Source organism: Scyliorhinus canicula, chromosome 18, assembly GCF_902713615.1.
Source record: "Scyliorhinus canicula chromosome 18, sScyCan1.1, whole genome shotgun sequence".
Taxonomy (NCBI): Eukaryota; Metazoa; Chordata; class Chondrichthyes; order Carcharhiniformes; family Scyliorhinidae; genus Scyliorhinus; species Scyliorhinus canicula.
The window spans coordinates 54148484-54172055 of NC_052163.1; the positions used below are offsets into that span (position 1 = coordinate 54148484).

General features: G+C 47.1%; 1 protein-coding gene across 1 annotated transcript in view; it reads left to right on the plus strand.

The window, feature by feature from the left end:
* Positions 1 to 23253, plus strand: part of LOC119953347 (myosin-1B) — a 44393-nt gene extending 21140 nt beyond the window's left edge. The window contains exons 18-41 of the mRNA XM_038777534.1: positions 264 to 351; positions 538 to 655; positions 968 to 1091; positions 1181 to 1317; positions 1429 to 1684; positions 3225 to 3467; positions 9487 to 9663; positions 9769 to 9914; positions 10004 to 10094; positions 10196 to 10585; positions 10682 to 10808; positions 10912 to 11030; positions 11387 to 11583; positions 12668 to 12851; positions 15070 to 15235; positions 16001 to 16125; positions 17613 to 17921; positions 18081 to 18284; positions 18390 to 18515; positions 19160 to 19330; positions 19442 to 19546; positions 19684 to 19779; positions 20690 to 20818; positions 23109 to 23253. Coding sequence (XP_038633462.1) covers positions 264 to 351; positions 538 to 655; positions 968 to 1091; positions 1181 to 1317; positions 1429 to 1684; positions 3225 to 3467; positions 9487 to 9663; positions 9769 to 9914; positions 10004 to 10094; positions 10196 to 10585; positions 10682 to 10808; positions 10912 to 11030; positions 11387 to 11583; positions 12668 to 12851; positions 15070 to 15235; positions 16001 to 16125; positions 17613 to 17921; positions 18081 to 18284; positions 18390 to 18515; positions 19160 to 19330; positions 19442 to 19546; positions 19684 to 19779; positions 20690 to 20818; positions 23109 to 23129 — 3849 coding nt within the window. The 3' untranslated portion in view covers positions 23130 to 23253. The remainder of the gene's footprint in view (positions 1 to 263; positions 352 to 537; positions 656 to 967; positions 1092 to 1180; positions 1318 to 1428; positions 1685 to 3224; positions 3468 to 9486; positions 9664 to 9768; positions 9915 to 10003; positions 10095 to 10195; positions 10586 to 10681; positions 10809 to 10911; positions 11031 to 11386; positions 11584 to 12667; positions 12852 to 15069; positions 15236 to 16000; positions 16126 to 17612; positions 17922 to 18080; positions 18285 to 18389; positions 18516 to 19159; positions 19331 to 19441; positions 19547 to 19683; positions 19780 to 20689; positions 20819 to 23108) is intronic.
* Positions 23254 to 23572: the final 319 nt, after the last annotated feature.

A 23572-nucleotide genomic window follows, 5' to 3' on the forward strand; every position in this document is an offset into this window, starting at 1 on the left:
TAGGGTGGGGGAGTGGGGCTAGGTAGGGTTTTCTTTCAGAATATTGGTGCAGACTCGATGGACCAAATGGCCACCTTCAGCACTGTAGGAATTCTGTGGTAACTTTCCCAGGCTGGTCACGGTGTTCGTTAGAATAAAAAAAAAGATTCAAGCTCTGACATTAACTGCTGATTGGAATGGCCCCATAAATTTGTAACAATACATATAATATTTTATTCAGCTTCATGGAAATGTAAGTAATGAAGATAAATTGTCTTCCACAGGAAAATCTGAACAAGCTGATGTCTAACTTGAGGTCCACTCACCCACATTTTGTGCGCTGCCTAATTCCCAATGAGACAAAGACTCCAGGTAATTGAACTGGACTGTATTTATAATTCAAACAAAGCAAATCTTGTAGCAAAACACAGTCTTCTTTTTCTAGATTTTTTTTTAATGCTCACTCATTAATTTACAATTAATTTGAATTTGGAAATAAAAATTCAGCTCAAGCAAAAAAGAAAGGAACTCATTCTCAGCATTCCCTCCATTTCTTAGGCGCTATGGACAATCACTTAGTCATGCACCAGCTCAGATGTAATGGTGTGCTTGAAGGAATTAGAATCTGCAGAAAGGGATTTCCAAGCAGAATTCTATATGGTGACTTTAAGCAAAGGTAAGGGGTTATGTCATTTTAATTCAATAAAAATCTGGAATTAAAAGTCTAATAATGACCATTGTTGATTGTTGTAAAAACCCATCTGGTTCACTAATATCCTTCAGGGATGGAAATCTGTCGTCCTTACCTGATCTGGCCCACATGTGACTCCAGATCCACAGCAATGTGGTTGACTCTTAATTGCCCTCAGGGATGGGTAATAAATGCTGGCCCAGCCAGTGATGCCCACATCCCATGGGCAAATTAGTTTCAATTAAAATTAGCCATAAACTTGCATTTCTTAAAATTCTCAAATGTTGAACATAACAGATACAGAATTCTGAATGCAAGTGCGATTCCTGAAGGACAGTTCATCGACAGCAAGAAGGCATCTGAAAAACTCTTGGGTTCCATTGAGGTTGATCATACCCAGTATAAGTTTGGCCACACTAAGGTCAGAAGCTGTTTTATAAATGTGCCTTACATTCTACAGTTTGATGAAGGGACTTTTGCCACCATCTGAAACTTTTTATTTTGTTAAAGGTGTTTTTCAAAGCTGGTTTGCTGGGTACTCTTGAAGAGATGAGAGACGACAAGTTGGCAGAACTTGTTACCCGTATACAAGCTGTCAGCCGTGGACATCTCATGAGAGTTGAATTCAAGAAGATGATGGAGAGAAGGTGACGTTAACTTGCGTGCACCCAATTATCTTTTGTTTTAAGTGATGGAAAACAAAAAACATTGTGCATTGATATTATTTGTACAATTCTCTTTTCTTTTGTTTCCTCCAGGGAAGCTGTCTTTACCTTGCAGTATAACGTCCGTGCCTTCATGAATGTCAAGCATTGGCCATGGATGAAACTGTTCTTCAAAATCAAGCCACTTCTAAGGAGTGCTGAATCTGAAAAGGAAATGGCGAATATGAAAGTGGAGTTTGAGAAAACTAAAGAAGCACTTGCCAAATCTGAAGCAAGAAGGAAGGAATTAGAGGAGAAAATGGTGTCTTTGGTACAGGAAAAAAATGACCTGCTTCTTCAAGTACAGTCGGTACGCTTTCTTATTACACATAGGAGCAGGATGTTTGATCGAATAATTCAGTTCAAACGATATTACGTAGATAGTTCACTTTCTGTTGAATTTAATGCACATTCAGTCCTCCATTGCTTTTTAAAAAAATCCTACATTCATTATGAAGGACATTAAACACATTTGTCCATTATTTACACACATTGCCAGCACAAATCAACGAATGACCAACTTCCTTTACTCTATTTATCTGCCTTGAAGCTCGCTTGAGACGATTTCATTTCTGACACCAGCTATCCTTATAACTTTGTTGTGAAATATTGCCAGTTTGTGCTTAATGATGGGAAGTTCTGAGCTGAAGCTCGTGCCACTGGGAATGGTTGAAACTGCCCATTGCATTTCACACAAAACCTGTAAGGATGATAGTGTGAGTGTAATTTCGTTCCAATAATTTGGGTGACATGGAACATAAACATCAGAGCTGAAGTTTTGGCATTGGTTAAAAAAAATGTACTTTAATATCACTGGTTATGATGAGCCAATAAAAAATGTATTCACTATTCCAATGATGGGAATTAGAAATTAAATAATAAATATCTCAAAATTCATTGACATAGTTAGGTTCATTTGAAATATTGTATTTGTTTCAAGATCTTTCCCAAATTAATTATATATCTGTAGCATGTTGCATTCAGGACTGGAAATCTCATCACCATGAGGCATTTCAGGTTCCCAACGTCGTGCCAACTCACTCTGATTTTTGCAAAGAAGGCAGGAAGTGGCCAGTTGCCTCATGGTCTGTAAACAAGCATGTAAACAAGCTAATTGGTTGAAGGGCAGTTTTCAATCTTTTAGAGGAGGAAAGGGTCACCTGGAGGGACCTTGAGGCAGAAGTAGCCACTCATGGACAGAGTTGTTACTCAGAAACCTGTATCAGAGGAGGAAGGCCCAGGAATCCCCATTGCATTAGCACTCAATGGCCATTGTGTAATCAGTGAGAGCTGGGGTGGAGGGTAGAATGAACTTACATGGATCATGGGGCATAGCAGAGGGTGCAGGATCCCATGATAATGCAGATGGAGGCAGGAAAGTCTACTCATGGAAATGGGAATTAGCTGCTCTGAACTGGAGATAAGCAGCGATGAGGAGCAGCCTCAGTGGCAGATCCATGGTCATGAGGGACACAGAGATGAGGAACAAGGGTCTGGGAGGCAACAAAGGTGACACCCTCATCTTACGGTGTAACGATGAAGAATAATATTCAGGATGCAAAAAGATCAGTACTGTAGGAGACCTGCTTCAGGCACCCAACAGAAATAGAATGCTTCATGTGATGCTACTGCTTCAGGTGTCTGTCCTATTGCTAGGGCACTGATCTCCTCTTTCTTCCATTACAACCTAAGTTGACAGCCAAAGTAATGGCTGCCAGGTCCCGATGCAAGGATGAAAATCCAGCCCGTTGTCTCGCGTCTCGTTCAGTGAAGTTTACATGTCCCATGCTTTTTTTTAATGTTCATTCCTGCCACTGAAACATAGTAAGCATGCATATTTTGTCTGTAAGGAAGGTGAAACTTTGGCAGATGCTGAAGAAAGATGTGAGGGGCTCATTAAGAACAAAATTCAGCTGGAGGCTAAACTTAAAGAATCAAATGAAAGGCTGGAGGATGAAGAAGAAATGAATGCTGAGCTCACAGCCAAGAAGAGAAAATTGGAAGATGAATGCTCAGAACTGAAAAAAGATATTGATGATTTGGAGCTTACCTTAGCCAAAGTTGAAAAGGAGAAACACGCGACAGAAAACAAGGTATGAATATACACTGATTCCTACAGCACATAGATTCCGACTGCCTTTATAAGCGCTATAGGTATACCAACATTACATGGACTGCAGCAGTTCAAGATGGCAACTCATCACCACCCATCAAGAGTAATTTGGGATGGGCAGTAATTGCTGGCCTAGCCAGCAATGGCTATCCCTTGAATTAATATTTTAAAAATTCGGATACTTTTCTGCCAGCACTGGGTGACATAACTTTTTCAGAACATTAAATATTGACAATTTTATAGAATGGCGAAAACACATGGATGTTTTTCCCAGACCATGATAAAATTCTTAATTGATCTGAGTAGTTTTTTTTTTTAAAACATTTTTTATTGGAATTTTTTGAAAAATATATATCAACAGAACAATAATAATAGTAACAATAATAAACACCCCCGGCACCCGTAACAACGCATGTAACAAACCCCCCCAAACCCAATAAACAACAAAATAAATTAACAATAATCAAATTAACTTAAACAATACCACCCTGAGACCCCCCTTCCCCCACTCCCCCCCGGGTTGCTGCTGCTGCTGACCTAGTTCCTTATCGTTGAGCCAGAAAGTCGAGGAAAGGCTACCACCTCCTAAAGAACCCTTGTACCGACCCCCTCAGGGCAAATTTGACCCTCTCCAGCTTAATGAATCCCGCCATGTTATTAATCCAGGTCTCCACGCTCGGAGGTCTTGCATCCTTCCACTGCAGCAAGATCCTCCGCCGGGCTACTAGGGACGCAAAGGCCAAGACATCGGCCTCTTTCACCTCCTGCACTCCCGGCTCCACCCCAACCCCAAATATCGCGAGTCCCCAGCCTGGCTTGACCCTGGACCCTACCACCCTCGACACCGTCCTCGCCACCCCCTGCCAGAATTCCCCCAGTGCCGGGCATGCCCAAAACATATGGGCATGGTTCGCTGGGCTCCCCGAACACCTAATGCACCTGTCCTCACCCCCAAAAAACTTGCTCATCCTCGTCCCGGACATATGAGCCCTGTGCAGTACCTTGAACTGGATGAGGCTAAGCCTCGCACATGAAGAGGAGGAGTTCACCCTCTCCAGGGCGTCCGCCCATGTCCCCTCCTCAATCTGCTCCCCCAGCTCCACCTCCCACTTAGCATTCAGCTCCTCTACCGACGCCTCCTCCACCTCCTGCATTACCTGGTAGATGTCAGACACCCTCCCATCCCCGATCCACACCCCTGAAAGTATCCTATCCCTTACCCCCATGGGGGCAGCGAAGGGAACCCCTCCACCTGCCGCCTAGCAAACGCCTTGACCTGAAGGTACCTGAACATATTCCCCGGGGTGAGCTCAAACTTCTCCTCCAGTTCACCCAAGCTCGCAAACCTCCCGTCAATGAACAGGTCTCCCAACTTCCTAATGCCCGCCCTGTGCCACCCCAGGAACCCGCCATCAATGTTCCCTGGGACAAACCAGTGGTTCTCCCGCAGCGGGGCCTCCACCGAGCCCTCCACTTCCCCCTGTGTCGCCTCCACTGTCCCCAAATTTTGAGGGTAGCCGCCACCACCGGGCTAGTAGTGTACCTCGTTGGAGGGAGCAGCAACGGCGCCATTACCAGTGCCTTCAGGCTCGTGCCTCCACAGGACGCCCTCTCCATCCATTTCCATGCTGTCCCCTCCCCCTCCATTACCCACCTACGTACCATCGAGACGTTAGCCGCCGAATAGTACCCAGAGAGGTTGGGCAGCGCCAGCACCCCTCTATCCCTGCCCCGCTCCAAAAAGACCCTCCTTACCCTCGGAATCCCGTGCGCCCAAACAAATCCCAGAATGCTGCTGTTCACCCTCCTAAAAAAGGCCCTCGGAATGAAAATGGGGAGACACTGAAACAAAAATAAAAACCTCCGGAGCACCGTCATTTTAACGGACTGTACTCTACCCGCCACCGACAACGCCAGCATGTCCCACCTTTTAAACTCCTGCTCCACCAACCTAGTAAATTTAAGCTTGTGTAGAATCCCCCAACTCCTAGCCACCTGAACCCCCAGGTACCTAAAACTCCTCACTGCCCTCTTTAGCAGGAGCCTACCAATCCCCTCCTCCTGATCTCCCGGGTGTATAACAAACAGCTCACTCTTGCCCAGGTTCAATTTATAGCCCGAGAAACTCCCAAACTCAGCAAGAATCTCCATCACCTCCGGCATTCCCCCCACCGGGTCTGCTACATACAGCAGCAAGTCATCTGCATACAGCGACACTCGGTGCTCCTCCCCACCCCGCACCAGACCCCTCCACCTCCCCGACTCCCTGAGAGCCATGGCAAGAGGCTCAATTGCCAACGCAAAAAGCAAGGGGGACAGGGGGCACCCCTGCCTCGTCCCATGGTGGAGCCTGAAGTACTTGGACCACCTCCCATTTGTCACTAAACTCGCCATCGGGGCCTCGTACAGCAACCTCACCCATTTAATAAACCCCACCCCAAACCCGAACCTCTCTAACACCTCCCACAAGTACCCCCACTCAACCCTATCAAAGGCCTTCTCCGCATCCAATGTCACCACAATCTCCGCCTCTCCTTCTGCCGCCGGCATCATTATCACATTTAGCAGCCTTCGCACGTTAGTGTTCAGCTGTCTCCCCTTCACAAAACCCGTCTGATCTTCATGTATCACCCCCGGCACACAGTCCTCTATTCTAGTGGCCAAGATCTTCGCCAGCAACTTGGCGTCCACATTCAGCAGTGAAATTGGCCTATATGATCCGCACTGCAAGGGGTCCTTATCTCGCTTCAGCATCAGGGAAATCAGCGCCCGTGACATCGTCGGGGGCAAAACACCCTCCTCCCATGCCTCATTAAAGGTCCGGACCAACAGGGGGCCCAACAGGTCCGTGTATTTCTTATAAAATTCAACCGGGAACCCATCCGGTCCCGGCGCCTTCCCCGACTGCATGTGGCCAATCCCTCTGACCAGCTCCTCCAACTCGATTGGCGCCCCCAGTCCCTCCACCTGCTCCTCCTGCACCCTTGGAAATCGCAGTCTGTCCAAAAAGCTCTCCATTCCCCCTCCCACCACCGGCGGCTCCGACTGGTACAGTTCCCTGTAGAGGTCCCTAAAGACCCCATTGACCTCTGCCCCCTGCTGCACCACATTCCCACCCCTATCCTTCACTCCACCAATCTCCCTAGCCGCGTCCCACTTGCGATGATGCGCCAGCATCCTGCTCGCCTTCTCTCCATACTCGTAGAGCGCTCCCTGTGCCTTCCTCCATTGTGTCTCCGCCTTTCTGGTGGTCAATAAATCAAACTTGGCCTGCAGGCTATGCCGCTCCCCCAGCAATCTCTCCTCCGGGAACTCCACGTACCTCCTATCTACACTCAACAGCTCCCCCACCAGTATTTCCCTCTCTCCCCTCTCCCTATGGGCTCGGATGGAGATCAGCTCCCCCCTAATCACTGCCTTCAGAGCCTCCCACACCATCCCCACCTGGACCTCCCCAGTATCATTGACCTCTAGGTACCTCTCGATACATCCCCGGACCCTCCTACACACCTCCTCATCAGCCAACAACCCCACGTCCAGACGCCAAAGCAGGCGCTGGTCCCGCACCTCCCCTATCTCCAGATCCACCCAATGCGGAGCATGGTCCGAAATTGCAATAGCCGAATATTCGGCCTCCTCCACCCTCGGGACCAGTCCCCTACTCAGAACAAAGAAATCGATACGGGAATAAACCCTGTGCACATGGGAGAAAAAAGAGTACTCCCGAGCCCTCGGCCTCCCAAACCTCCCAGGGATCCACTCCTCCCATCTGGTCCATAAACCCCCTCAACACCTTGGCAGCCACCGGCCTCCTGCCTGTCCTTGAACTAGAACGATCCAGTAGGGGATCCAGCACCGTACTGAAGTCCCCCCCATGATCAGGCCCCCCACCTCCAGGCCAGGGATGCGGCCCAACATACGCCTCATGAAACCAGCATCATCCCAATTTGGGGCGTACACATTTACCAACACCACCCTCTCCCCCTGCAGCTTACCGCTCACCATCACATATCTGCCGCCACTATCAGCCACCACCTCAGACGCCTCAAACGCCACCCTCTTCCCCACCAGGATCGCCACCCCCCGGTTCTTCGAGTCAAGCCCTGAATGGAAAACATGCCCCACCCACCCCTTCCTCAGATGGACCTGGTCCGCCACCTTCAGGTGGGTCTCCTGGAGCATGGCCATTTCCTCCTTCAGTCCCTTCAGATGCGAAAACACCCAGGCCCGCTTAACCGGCCCATTCAACCCCTTCACGTTCCACGTGATCAGGGGCACCCCGCCCCCCTCCCCCGTCGACTAGCCATGGCCCATCGACTGCTCGCCCCTGGCTAGCACCCATTCTGCCCGTTTCCCACGGCGACAGAACCTCACCCCGACCCCCCCCGACCCACACCAGCTCCTCCCTAGCCAATCCAGCAGCAACCCGGTATCCCCCCCCCCCCCCCCCGCGCCCCGCCCCCCCCAAGGCTAGGGCCCCTCCTAGCCGTGACGCTCCCTCCATAGTACTCCCGTGAGCCAGCTGACTTCTGCTGACCCCGGCAGCTCCCGCCCTAACTCCGACCCCTCCCGATATGAGGTCACCCCCCCCCCCCCGCAGCAGCTCCTTGGCACCGCTTCAGCGCGGGAAACCGGATCTGATATCCACGCCCCTTGCCACCAGCTCCACCCCCCTCGTCCCGCAGCGCGGGAAACCAGAGGAAATCCCGCGCTTTCACACTGCCCCACCCCCCACAACACAGCTCCCAAACAGTAGTCCCAACCCATCCACCAACCCTGTACAAACAAAAACAGATCAACCACAAACCCCAATACCCCCCTTAAGACACATAACCATAACCAACCTCATCCGAAAGCGAGAGAAAAAAAAAACAGACAGAATAACCAGCAACAGCATAAACAGTGATACAGAAAAAAACTCCCATAGCCCCCAATCTCTAGTTCGAGTCCAACTTTTCAGCCTGCACAAAGGCCCACGCCTCCTCCAGGGACTCAAAATAGTAATGCTGGTCCTTGTAGGTGACCCACAAGCGCGCAGGCGGCAGCATGCCGAACTTCACCTGCTTGCCGTGGAGCACCGCCTTCGTCAGGTTGAACCCGGCCCTCCGCTTAGCCACCTCCGCACTCCAGTCCTGGTAGACACGCACTACCGAATTCTCCCACTTACTACTCCTCACCTTCTTGGCCCATCGGAGAACACACTACCGGTCACTGAACCGATGGAACCGCACCAGCACCGCCCGCGGGGGTTCATTCGCCTTAGGCCGCCTGGCCAGTACTCTGTGGGCCCCCTCCAGCTCCAGGGGCAGATGGAAGGATCCTGCCCCCACCAGCGAGTTCAGCATCACGGCCACATAGGCCAGCAGGTCCGACCCCTCCAGCCCCTCCTCGAGGCCCAGGATCCGCAGGTTCTTCCTCCGTGTCCGAAGCTCCATCTCCTCGAACCGATCTTGCCACTTTTTGTGGAGCGCCTCGTGCATCTCCACCTTCCCCACGAGGGCCGAAACCTCATCCTCGCGCTCAGAGGCCTGCTGCTGCAACTCGAGTATCGCTGCACCCTGAGTTGTCTGGATCTCCAGCAGCTTGCTAGTCGTTACCCTCATGGATTCCAACAACTCCCCTTTCAGCTCCATAAAATAGCGCAGAAGGGCCGCCTGCTGCTCCTCCACCCACTGCCTCCACTCCTCAGGGGCTCCACCGGCCGCCATTTTGTCCACCTTCCCCCACTTTTCCAGGGGACCTGCTGCCGTTTTTCTCCTCGCCCCACTCCGAGTCCGCACCAAATCCCGGGGGGTTTTTCTCCAGACCCCTTTATCCACCGGGAATCGTCGAATCAGCGCCGTTTGGGGCCCTTAAAAGAGCCCACAAGTCCTATTAAAGCGGGAGCTGCCGAACGTGCGGCTTAGCTCCGCATAGCCGCAACCGGAAGTCCCGATCTGAGTAGTGTTATACACAGTGGATAGCAGTGAAATGTACATGTTCTTGACATGTTCAAACAGGTCAAAAATCTTACGGAGGAAATGGCCAGTCTTGATGAAAGCATTGTCAAGTTAACAAAGGAAAAGAAAGCTTTACAAGAGGCCCACCAGCAGACGTTGGATGATCTACAAGCTGAGGAAGACAAAGTCAACAGTCTCACCAAAGCCAAAGCAAAGCTGGAACAGCAAGTTGATGATGTAAGTGTCCGTTACACTGCAAATTTAGTATAACTCTTAATCCAGTTCTTTTCTTTCTGAACTCATCCTGAATATGTATGCTTGCTTTGAATCTGTGTGAATCAGCTTGAAGGGTCTCTGGAACAAGAGAAGAAGCTGCGCATGGATCTTGAAAGGTCGAAGAGAAAACTGGAAGGTGATCTGAAACTAGCTCAAGAATCATTAATGGATTTGGAAAATGACAAGCAGCAAATGGATGAGAAGCTGAAAAAGTGAGAATAATTGACACCTCTGATTTCATCTTCTGCACTGCGTCATTTTTCTGTACACATTTATTTAAATCGATCTATTTGTTTTACAGAAAGGAATTTGAAATTAGTCAACTATTAAGCAAGATTGAGGATGAGCAGGTCTTGGCCTCTCAGCTGCAAAAGAAAATCAAAGAACTTCAGGCAAGTCACGATATGTAAACAGTGTTTGCAGTATTTTCTCCAATATGTATCATGCACAATTGCATAATGCAAATGTTAAGATGTATCAATATTAATTTTAGGCTCGTATTGAAGAGCTTGAAGAAGAAATTGAATCTGAACGTGCCTCTCGTGCCAAGGCTGAGAAACAGAGAGCTGATCTTGCTCGGGAACTTGAAGAGATCAGTGAACGACTAGAAGAAGCTGGTGGTGCAACTGCAGCACAAATTGAAATGAACAAAAAACGAGAAGCAGAATTTCAGAAGATGCGCCGAGATTTGGAAGAATCCACTCTACAACACGAAGCCACGGCTGCTGCTCTTCGTAAGAAGCAGGCTGATAGTGTCGCAGAGCTTGGGGAACAAATTGACAACCTGCAACGTGTGAAACAAAAACTTGAGAAGGAAAAGAGCGAGTTGAAGATGGAAATTGATGACCTCGCAAGCAACATGGAATCCGTAACAAAATCTAAGGTAAGGTTCTAAAACACTTTCAAAGTTGAATGCTTGAAGAAATGATCAATGTCTTTGGCTTAACATGTGTAAATTACTGTGACCATTTCCTTAAAGGCTAACTATGAGAAGCTCAGTCGTTCCCTGGAAGACCAGCTTAGTGAGACAAAGGCAAAGAATGATGAACATGTTCGCCTGGTTAATGATCTATCAGCCCAGAAAGCTCGCCTGCAAACTGAAAATGGTATCGATTGCAATAAAGTCTGAATTTCTAGCAGTTAAGTGTTGGTATTTGTACTGCATCTTTTTTTAAACTAGTTTGATGTCAATCCTTAATGTGTTCCTAGGTGAGTTTTCGCGCCAAATGGAAGAGAAGGAATCCTTGGTTTCTCAACTGACAAGAGGAAAACAAGCATTCACTCAACAGGTTGAGGAGCTAAAGAGACAACTGGAAGAAGAACTGAAGGTATTTTATTCTACAAACCGTCTGAGTGTGATACAGAGTAGATAAAATGGCAAACTGCTCAGCAAGGTGCCAAGTACATGCACCAAGTTTTGACCAGAAATATTTGGCCCATATTGTTCCATTCAGTTGTTTGAAAATAGGGATAATGCAATGTGCATTAACTGACTGAACTGATGCTTGCATTAGGGCTAGTCATATATTATACTGGATGGATTCAACAAATTAATGAAGCATACATTTGGCAGTTAGAATTACAATAATTCGTAAATGCCATTTGTACATTCAAATATTTGAAACACATGATTATTTCAACATGTTCACTTGATCATTTCCTTTTATTTCTATCTTGTTTATAGGCTAAGGGTGCCTTGGCACATGCTCTACAGTCTTCTCGCCATGACTGTGATTTGCTCCGTGAGCAGTATGAAGAGGAACAGGAGGCAAAGGCTGAGCTCCAACGTGGCATGTCCAAGGCCAACAGCGAAGTCGCTCAGTGGAGAACAAAATACGAAACCGATGCGATCCAGCGCACAGAGGAACTGGAGGATGCCAAGTGTGTCCTGATTGCCATACTTTTTTTAAAACATAGAATTTACAACACAGAGACAGGCCATTCTGCCCCGATGATACATAACTGTGATTTTATGCTTCACACATCCTAGCCTTATCTCACCCCAATCAGCATGTCCATCTATTCCTTTACACATCATGTATTTAGCTAGCTTCTCTATGAATACATATATGCTATTTGTTTTTGTGTTAATGAGTTCAACGTTTCAGGTAGTCTCTGGCTAAATAGGCTTCTTCCAAATTCCTTGAAAGATTTACTGGTGATTATATAAGTATGGCTCCTAGTTTTGGACACCGACATCTCTATATCTAGCCTATAAAATCTCTTCATAATTTTAAGTAATTTCTTAAGTATCCCTTCAGCCTTTTCTTTCCATAGAATCGCTACAGTGCAGAAGAAGACCTGTCAACCCATCAAATCTGCACCGACCACCCGAAAGAGAACTCTATCCAGGCCCACTCCCCCACCCTATTCTTGTAACTCCGCGCATTGACCATGGCCAATCCACCTAACATGTGCATTTTTGGACTGTGGGTGGAAACTGGAGCACCCGGAGGAAATCCACACAGACACTAGGCTAATGTGGAAACACGACACAGTCACCCAAGGCTGGGATTGAACCCGGGTCCCTGGCACTATGAGGCAGTACTGCTAACTAAAGTGCCACCGTGAACTTATCAGTTTTCTCTCCATAATTTTGCCATAGGTGGCACAGTGGTTAGCACTGCTGCTCCCAGCACCAGGGACCCAGATTTGATTCCAGCCTTGGGTGACTGTGTGGAGTTTTCACGTTCTCCCTGCGTCTGTGTGGGTTTACACTGGGTTCTGTGATTTCCTCCCACAGTCCAAAGATGAGCAGGTTAGGTGCATTGGCCATGCTAAATTACCCCTCAAAGTTCAAAGATGTGCAGATTTTAGATGCTGGGAATAGAATGGAGAGGGGCGTGGAGCTGGGTGGAGTTGTCTTTCAGAGGGTCAGGGCCGGCACGATGGACGAAATGGCATCCTTTGTCACTGTAGGTTTCTATTATTTAAATATTTCATACTTTGTATCACTATTTTCCAGAAAAAAACTTGCTCAGCGACTCCAAGAGGCTGAAGATCTAGTTGAGGCCGTAAATTCCAAATGTGCCTCACTGGAAAAGACTAAGCAGAGACTGCAAAATGAAGTTGAGGACCTAATGATCGATGTAGAGCGAGCTAACGCTGCTGCAGTTGCTCTTGATAAGAAACAGAGGAACTTTGACAAGGTGAGGTGCCGGCATAGTGATAATGTCCCTGGACTCCTAATCTAGAGGTCCAGGCTAATAAAGACAGCATAGTAGCACAGTGGTTAGCACTGTTGCTTCACATCGCCGGGGTCACAGGTTCGATTCCAAGCTTGGGTCACTGTCTGTGCGGAGCCTGCATGTTCTCCCTGTGGGTTTCCTCCCACAAGTCCCGAAAGATGTGCTTGTTATGTGAATTGAATATTCTGAACCCTCCCTCAGTGTACCCGAACAGTCGCCGGAGGATTTTCACAGTAACTTCATTCAGTGTTGATGCAAACCTACATGTGACAATAATAAAGATGATGATGATACCCTGGGAAACATGAGTTCAAATCCCAATTAATTAATAAATCTGCAATTAAACAATAGTCCCAGAAATGGTGACTGTGAAACCATTTGTAGATTGTTGCAAAAATCTATTTGATTCACTGATGTCCTTTCGGGATGGAAATTATGGTTACCTTATCTGGCCCCCATGTGGACACAGGCCCACAGGAATGTGGTGATCTAGAAAGCCACCAAACTGCTACAAAGTCAAAAAGCAATGAAACCTTATGGATCACCCTGCATTAACATAGCTTTGTAGACCCTGCAAAATCCTCCTTACTCACATCTGGGAATTTTGTCAAAATTGGGAGAACTGTCAAGGAACAGCCTGATATACCCATACTCATTGAGTCATATATTGCAGACAATGTCTCAGATACCACCATTATCATCCCTGGGTCTGACTTGCTGATGGGACAGGACACAGCAGAGGTATACTGTCAGGAGGGAATCGCTCTGGGAGTACGCAACATTGAATTCCACAAAATCGTATGGAGTCAGGCCAAATATGGGCAAGGAAGCTTCCTGCTGATGACCATTTTACTACCACTACCATTCACGCCACTCTCCTCGAATCCCCTATGTCACTCAGCTGATGAATTGGTATTCCTCCATGTTGAACAATTATTGTAAGAAAAACATAGGGTGTGATTCTCCCACTGCACAATCCTTGTGGAGACAAAGTTCCATTTTCATATTGATAATACTCTTCACCATGGTGTGTGTTACTACCATTGTGCTAAATGGGATAGGTTTAGAATAGGTCCAACAATTCAAAACTGGGTATCCATGAAGCACTGTGGGCCATCAGCAGCAGCTGAATTGTACTCAACTGCAATCTATTGCTTAATGGCCTGGCATATTTCCCACTCTACTATTATTGACGAGCAGGAAAATCAATCCCTGGTTCAGTGAAGAGTGCAGAAGGACCTGCCAGAAGCAGCTCCAGGTATATCTAAAAATGAGGTATCAATCTGGTGAAGCTACAACACAGGACTAGTTGCAAGGCTAGCAACATACAGTAGATAAAGCTATGCGATCCCACAACCAATGGATCAGATCAAAGCTTTGCACTTCTGCCACATCCAGTTGTGAATACTGATGGACAATTAAATAATTTATCGGGGAATGAAGTTCCGCAATAATCCCATCCTTAATGACGAAGGAGCCCAGCGTATCAGTGCAAAAGTCAAGACTGAAGCGTTTGCAACCACCTTCAGCCAGAAGTGCCAGGTGTGTGACCCACTTTGGCCTTCTCCTGAGGTCTCAGAACTGCAGATGCCAGTCTTCAGATAGTTTAATTCACACCATGTGAAATGAAGAAATGGCTGAAGGCACTGGCAAAGACTATGGGCCATGACAACATTTATGGCAGTAGCACTGAAGACATGCGATCCAAAATTAGCTGCACCCTCTAGTCAAGCTGTTCCAGGACAGCTATAAAACCAGTATCTACCCGACAATGTGGAAAAGTACCTTCAGAAGCTGCTACCATCCAGAAGGACAAACCAACAGATACATGGGAGCACCATCTCCTGCAAGTTTCCCTCCAAGCCACACACCACCCTGATTTGGAACCACATCACGATTCCTTCCCTGTTGCTGATTCAAAATCCTGGAACTCCCCTCCTAACAGCACTGGCGGCATATCTACAACACATGGACTGCAGCAGTTCAAGAAGGTGTGTCACCACCACCTTCTCAAAGACAATAATGGATGGGCAACAAATGCTGTCCTGGCCAGCGACACCCACCTCACATGAAAAGGTTTTAAAAAATTGGATCTGTAAATCTGATGAGGAAAGTAGAAAAGTTATGATCATTTTCACCTGAGGATTAATGACAACCTTTTAACTTTATGTACTGACAGATTCTGGCAGATTGGAAACAAAAGTATGAGGAATGCCAGTCTGAATTGGAGGCATCGCAGAAGGAATCTCGTTCTTTAAGTACCGAACTCTTCAAAATGAAGAACGCTTATGAGGAAACTTTGGACCAACTTGAAACACTCAAACGAGAGAACAAGAATCTTCAGCGTGCGTTATTTTTCAAATTTACTGCGTTCTTTTAGTCTTGTGTATAACTCTCTTGCACAATCCCATTTTAAATGCTCCAACATCGGTCATCATGTCTCCAGCTATCTAGGCCATAAACGCTATAAATTATTTCCCTAAACCTTACCACCTTATCACTTCTCTTCCTTAAGATGCTGCATAAGCCTTGCTCTTTGGCCAATTTTTCTAATATCTCCATACTGGAGCACCTCTTCAGGTGGTGGTGTCCTGTTAAGATCACTGGACTTGTAATCCAGAGGCCCAGAATAATCCTCTGGAGACATGGGCTCAAATCCCACTATGGGAGCTGGTGGATTTTAAATTTAATTAATAAATCTGCAATACAGAGCCAGTCTCACTCATTGTTGTCAAAACCCATCTGATAATTTATTGCCCTTTAGGGAAGGAAACCTGCCACCCTTACCTGGTCTGGTCTACATGTGACTCTGGATTTACAGCAATATGGTTGACTCTGAAATGGCCTGGCAGGCCATTTGCTTTCAAGAGCCATGGGAGTCGTGGGGTGGGGGGGGGGGGGGGGGGGGGGTGCAGACGGGTTTGTGCTTTGCCAGCGATGCTTGTACCTTGTGATTTAATAAAGAAAACAAGGCTCAATCACAAATTTTATTTTACAAAACCACTGTGAAGGTGTTTGGACAGTTTACTACATTAAAGGTCCTAGAACATGCAAATGTTTGTTGTTGTAGAGAAAGCTGATTCGTTGTCAAACATTGTTTCTTTAAACAGAGGAGATATCAGATTTGACTGAACAACTTGGAGATAGCAATAAGGCACTGCATGAGATGGAAAAGGCTAAGAAACAGGCTGAGGCAGAAAAGACTGAAATCCAGAGTGCACTGGAAGAAGCAGAGGTATGTGAATAAATGGTCATGATTTTCATTTAGATCATGCTGTTTCCAACAAATCTGAAAGTGGATCTGAAACACAGCATCCAAGAATATAGGAACTGGAGTAGGCCAGTCAGCCTCTCGAGTCTGTCCCATCATTTAATGCGATCATGGGGCAATCTATCAGCCGCGTTGTGCCTGAACGGGAGAGTGACATGGCTGTTAGGTGCTGGGAAAGACTTACCCCGTGCTTCCCGACAGCAGTTATGCCTCGCATGTGGCGAATGTGTAACCACTATAAATTCACACTGTACATTACTGTGTCCCTGTGGGCTCCATCTGTGAGCCGTTGCGCGGCTCTGCCCACAGGGGGAGATGAGGAGCAGGTACAGGGCTCTGCCCTTGGCTCCGGCCCCAGCAGGAAGTATAAGTGCTGCGATCCTACGAGTCCATCCTCAGTTCAGTATAGTCGCAGGCAGGCTCAGTTGTAAGCCGATTAAAGCCACAGTTTACTTCAACTCGTGTCTCTGAATGAATTGATGGTCGCATCAGCAAGATCTAACCAGATCTCACGAGATGGTGCGATCTAGATTCCTTCACAAAGGGCGACATCCAGTCTCACAGAGTGAAGTCGGCTTCGAAGCTAATTTACAACTGCCTTAGCCGGATCAAATGGCCACTCAGCAACTACTGGCCTCGCCGAGGAGACAACAGCCGGGCACCTTTCAGCATTGGTCCCCATGAACATGGACCAGGCAGAACAATACCTAGGGGTGGGGTCTCCCAGGCCATCGGAGGCCCCCGGGTGGTCGGGCTCGAGGCAGGATGGCACCCTGGCACTGCTGACGCCACCCGGGCACCTTGACACTGGCATTCTGCAAGTACCACCTGGGCACCCTGGTCATGCCACCTGGGTACCAGCCTGGCACTGCCAGAGTTCCCAGGAGACACTGTCAGGCTGACAGGTGCACTACCAGGGTGCCAGGTTTGCAGTGTCAAGGTTCCAAGCTGGCATTGCGTCAGCACCATGGAGGGGTGGACCCCCCCCCCCCCCCAACATGATTTGGAGCGTTCGGAGGTCCGGACGTTAAGTTAGAGCGCTGTGAGATCGGGGCGTCATTTAAAAATGGCACCCCAATCCCTTCCTGCGCTGAGGTCTTCCGCTCGTCGGCACACCTCAGTGCAGGAAATGCAGCTAAGTGCGGCTTCGACAGGGCGGTCTATGCCAGGGCATGAAAACAAGAGAGGGAAAACAGGCCTAATTTGTGTAATTTCTCCTTGTGGCTTAACCTCTGATGTGCAGATATCATTTTTCTAAACCTACGTTGCACTCCCTCCAAGGGCAAAATATCCTTTCTAAGATGTGGTGCCCAAAACTGTTCACAGTACTCCAAGTGGGGTCGAACCAGGGTTTTGTATAGCTGCAACAAATTTCCGTGTCTTTATACTTCTTCAGTCCTCTAGATATAAAGACTTTGGCTGACTAGCATATTTCATTTCTCCTTATTTAGGCTTCCCTCGAGCACGAAGAAAGCAAATTGATGCGTATCCAGCTTGAACTGAATCAAATTAAATCAGAAATCGACAGAAAGATCGCAGAGAAAGATGAAGAAATTGATCAAATTAAGAGGAATAATCAGAGAGTTGTGGACGCTCTGCAAGCTTCTTTGGAGGCAGAAATCAGAAGCCGAAATGATGCTCTGAGGCTCAAAAAGAAAATGGAAGGTGATCTGAATGAAATGGAGATTCAGTTGAATCATGCAAATCGGCAGGCTTCAGAAGCTACAAAGCATCTCAGGACTGTACAGACTCAACTTAAGGTACGGGCAATGTTATTGCCTTTAAAATACTTGTAATAAATATTAAATTCAGTTAAATGTCCTCTGCCAGTGCTAAGTAATTATTTACAACATTAACTGTTAGTCTCATCAAATGTAAGCAACTGCAAGTTAATGAGAAACCCTTTCAATGTTATTTAGGATGCACAGTTGCAAATAGATGAAATTTTGAGGAGCAATGAGGACCTTAAGGAGCAACTGGCTATGTCTGAACGCAGAAGCAACCTTCAGCAGGCTGAAATAGAAGAACTGAGAGCAGCATTGGAGCAGACGGAAAGATCTCGCAAGCTGGCCGAACAAGAACTTATTGATGCCAGTGAACGCGTACAACTTCTGCACTCTCAGGTATTTGCTGCTGGAAGATTGAAGAATGTTGTCCAAAGGCTTTACGTGGAGTACCTTTTTGCTGCCTCCCTCATGTAACGAGAACCATTGTTTCATTTTTAATAGAACACTAACCTCATCAATACCAAAAAGAAGCTTGAAGTAGACATCTCCCACCTTCAGTCTGAAGTAGAGGATGCCATTCAGGAGTCAAGAAATGCTGATGAGAAGGCAAAAAAAGCAATTACTGATGTAAGTTCTAAATTCAAAGTGAAGTAACACTTGGATCTTTCATGCTTTATACAACTTACATTTTGTACAAATACCTGGGATATGGGTGTGGTGATATGAGTGGGAGCACTGCCATTGGTGCAGAGCATTGGTTTCCCATTGGCTCTGGCTGGTCATGTGCCTCTCGTCTGATTGGCTGGGACTAGTCATGTGACTGCTCACCAATTGGTCGAGAGGCAAGTAGACCCCGTCTCCGAGATGGGGTATAAGTACCCAGGTTTCCCGGCGGTCGGCCTTTCTCTGTAGTCGACCACCGGGCCAACAACTAGCTGATTAAAGCCACAGTTTGGATCTTCATTGTGTCTCGCGTCCAACTGATGGTACATCAATGGGCATCGTTGGCTGGACCAGCATTTTAGAGTCAACCACACTGCTGTGGATCTGGAGCCACAAGTTAAGGTAAGGACGACAGATTTCCTTGCCCGAACGACATTAAATCATCATTTGACTTTGATTCCAGATTTTTTATTGAATTCAAATGTCATCATCTGTGATTGTGGGGGTGGGGGGGATTTGAAACCGAGTTCCCTGGGTCATTAGGCCAATAAGAATACCATTACCCCACTGCCTCCCTTAATAGATATGTTGTACTTAATTACGACAAGGCGGCTATGATGGCTGAAGAGTTGAAGAAGGAACAGGATACTAGTGCTCACCTGGAGAGAATGAAGAAGAACCTCGATCAGACGGTGAAGGACCTGCAGCACCGACTGGACGAGGCTGAACAATTGGCACTGAAAGGAGGAAAGAAGCAGATCCAGAAACTGGAAGCCAGGGTATGTAATACCATCGATTCCTGGATAACTTGTCTGAATAGCAGAGCGGAAACGTGGAGCATTTACCTTGCATTAAAACACCTTGCATTAATTTACACTCCCCTATCTTAGGTCCGTGAACTGGAGAATGACTTTGAAGCTGAGCAAAAGCGGAGTGCAGATGCTGTCAAAGGTGCTCGCAAATATGAAAGGAGGGTCAAGGAACTCAGCTATCAGGTATGGAAATAAAATTTTAAGTTAATTCAAAATGCAATAAAATTGCATCCGAAATTATTGATATTAATATTCCACCTTTGCTTACAAGGTACTAAATAGAGATTAGAAATACATGCTCTTGTTTCCATTTTTAACAGTCTGATGAAGATAGAAAGAATCTCCTGAGGCTGCAGGATTTAGTTGACAAATTACAATTGAAGGTTAAAGCCTACAAGAGGCAATGTGAAGAGTCGGTAAGTAATTCTGAATTTGAGATGATTTGATGTCAGGTTGTGCCCACTGGAAATGTTTCAGCACCATGGGTGGGATTCTCCGACCCCCTGCCGGGTCGGAGAATCGCCAGGGGGCGGCGTGAATCCCGCACCCGCCGGCTGCCGTATTCTCCGGCACCGGAGATTTGGTGGGAGCAGGAATCGCGCTGCGCCAGTCGGTGGCCGCCCGTAGTGCCCGCCCCCTCCCCCCCCCTCCCCCCAGCGATTCTCCGGCCCACGATAGGCCGAAGTCCCGCTGGTTCTTTGCCAGTCCCGCCGGTGTAAATTAGACTAAGTCCCTTACCGGCCGGACCTGGTGGCGCAGGCTGGCTCCGGGGTCCTGTGGGTGGGTGGGTGGGTGGGGTGGGTGGGGGGGGGGGGGGTGCGCGGGGCAATTTGGCCCTGGGGGGTGCCTTCACGGTAGCCTGGCCCATGATTGGGGCCCACCAATCCACGGGCAGGACTGTGCCATGGGGGCACTCTTTTCCGACGCGTCGGCCGTGTCAGCCTCCACGATGGCCGACGCGTAGGTGAACCCCCCCCGCCTGCGCATGCGCGGGGATGATGTCAGTAGCCGCTGATGCTCCTGCACATGCACAGACCCGCGCCGGCCGGCGGATTTCCTTCGGCCCCGGATTGCGTGGCGCCAAAGGCCTTCCACGCCGGCCGGCGGGACGCAAACCACTCCAGCGCTGGCCTAGCCCCTGAAGGTGCGGAGGATTCCGCACCTTTGGGGTGGTCCGATGCCAGAGTGGTTCACGCCATTCCGCACCGCCGGGACCCCCCGCCCCGCCGAGTACGGGAGAATCCCGCCCCACATTTCCATTTCAAGAATTGAATGCTGCCTTTATATATTCATGCCTAATTATCATTCTATTTGACATCATTCCAGGAAGAACAGGCTAACGTTCATCTATCCAAGTTCAGAAGGGTGCAGCATGAGCTTGAGGAGGCTGAGGAGCGTGCTGATATTGCGGAATCCCAGGTCAACAAACTAAGAGCTAAAAGTCGTGACATCCAGGTACATTTTTTATGCTTTAATGCAGTAAGGTATATTGCCATGGACAGTGATCTTAGGCCCACACCTGTATGTTATTCCAATCATTTGACGCTAACTGTAGCTATTAATGTGTTGCCAACTTGCTTGGAACTCCAGCTTGATAGAGCTGCATATAAACTTATGCCTGACTGTAACTAGAGGTGGCAGGGTGCCACAAGGGACGGCATGGTGGCACAGTGGTTAGCACTGCTACCTCACATTGCCAGGGACCCGGGTTCAATTCCAGCCTCGGGTGACAGTCTGTGTGGAGTTTGCACTTTCTCCCCGTGTCTGCGTGGGTTTCCTCTGGGTGCTCCGGTTTCCTCCCACAGTCCAAAGATTTTCAGGTTAGGTGGATTAGCCACCCTAAATTACCCTTGGTATTCAAAAGGTTAGGTGAGGTATTGGATTATGGGGATAGGGTGGGGTTCTTTCAGAGGGTTGGTGAAGATGCGATGGGCAGAAAGGACTCCTTCTGTATTGTAGGGAATCTGTGAACTATAAAGGCTTGTCCAGGAGAGATCAATTGGCCATCTTGATATGGGCAAGGATAGAGCCCTCAATAAAAGTTAAACATTTAAATCTTTAGAAAGTGGGGATGTTACAGCCCCACTCTTTAAATGTATAAGATGATGTACTAGGACGTTGAACATTTTTCAAATCAGTTTTGACACAAGATTTGAACTCTAATATATAAGCTGAACGCTGCAAAGGCTCGAAATCTGAGACAGAAACGGTAAATTCTGGAAATACTCAGCAGATCTGCCATCACCTGTGGAGGGAGAAACCTAGCTAACACTTCAGGTCAATAACCCTTTGTCACAATTGGGAGTACTTGGAGACATAACAGTTTTTAAGCAAGGTAAGGAAAGATAGGAGGGTAAAAGGACAAGAAGGAAAGTCTGATCCAACGGAAAGGAGGAAAATTAATTGACAAAAAAGATGACGTTGCAAGACAAAAAGAACTGACAATGGGACAAGTGAAGAAAAAAATGTGTAAATGGGGTTGGCATAATCGTTACTAATGCTGCCACCCAAGAGCAAAAGCAGAAGATCAGGGGTTAGGATCTGAAATTGTTGAAATCAATGTTGACTCTGGAAAGTTGTAAAGTGCTGAGTCAAAAGCAGAGTTGATGATATTTAGCTTATGATGGAACCATCAATTCACCAGACACGTGTTTCCGATATGAATCTAGGCTTTAATAGACTTACTACAGAGCCAGCCTGTTACCCGTTGATGAACTCTCAGTGAACAGGCTGACTCTGGACAAGGGTATTTATACAGCAGCACTAGGGGGAGGAGTCATGGGTGGAGCCAAGGGTGGAGCCCTGTACAAGCTCCTGAGCATTCCCAGAGCTACTCCCCCTAGTGGTCGGATAACACTACTGCTCTTACAAAGACATAGTGTGAATTATCATATTATATTCACCACAGCTTACTTAGAAATAGCGTAGGAGGTTGGAGACAGAAAGGCCAGAGTGGGTGGAGAATTAAAATCACAAGACAACCAAAAGCTTGGGGGCGTCATATTGTAGATTGCATGTAAGTACTCGTAAAGTGATGACCCAGTTTGTGGTTTAGTCTCCCCAATGTAGCAGTGAATGCATTGTGACAAAAATATACAGTTGGCTAAAATGAAAGGAGTAAAAGTAAATTGTTGTTTCACTTAGAATACATTTTTAGGGCTTTCAACAATGTGAATAAGGAGGTAAATGGGCAGACGTTGCCTCTTCCGTGATGGCATGGGTTGGTATCTTGGAAAAGAGTGAGGCTGTTGAGTTTTTGGGTGATTGAGCTAGTGGTCCAAGGTTGCCCAGATGATTGAGCAAGTGGACTAAGGTTGTCCCAGGTGATTGAACATGTGGACTAAGGTTGTCCCTTCAGAGGCTGAAAAGGAAAGGGAAGATGCGTCTGGAGGTGGCATAATGCTAGAGATGGATGAATTAGCTGCGGAGGATCTGTTGAATGTGGAGGCCCGGAATGGGGGAAGGGGAGGACAAAGGGAATCCTATTGTGGTTCTGAGATTGGCGGGCCCTGCCAAGGGAGACTCAGCGGCCCAGCCAAAAGTCCATTGAGATTTGCCGGGACAGGACAATCCCAGTAGTGGATCGGGCTGGAAAATCCCACTTTTAAGTCTTTTGAGGAGATGACGTCTGCTTTTATACTGTTACAGTATAAGTGTTTTCTCAGAAATTATAATGCTGTCCATACAAGAATAGAAATATTTTTAAATAAAATTTAATAACTGGATTTTGGTTGTTATTTTACAGAAGGTGGTGCAAGCTGAATAATAACTACAAAATTGAAGAGTTCACTGAAGAAATTCGCAAAATGTGTATTTCTTTGTAACTTATTTTTCTATGTTGTTTTAGACTTATTAGTTCTGTGTTACCAATAAAGAAAGCATCAACTGGTTGAGATTTGTCCTGTTATAATTTATTTAGTTGTGATAAATCAATTGAGAAAAGCAAAGATAAATCAAATATTTGATCAGAAGTATATTAAAGGTCAAATTGGCATGCAAGCCAATTGTATTCTCATTTGCGTTTATTCACAAATACAATCAAATATAACTATTGGTAAGATATATGAAAAAGGTTCCTTATCCAGTTCTTTATCCAATGAGTTAGATAATTAAAATTGTCAAGTTAAATGCTTAGTTAACCAAATTCAATCCAGCACGGAAGGCTGCCATAATTGTCTAGTGTGAGATAAAAGACTCAGTGCTGCTCTC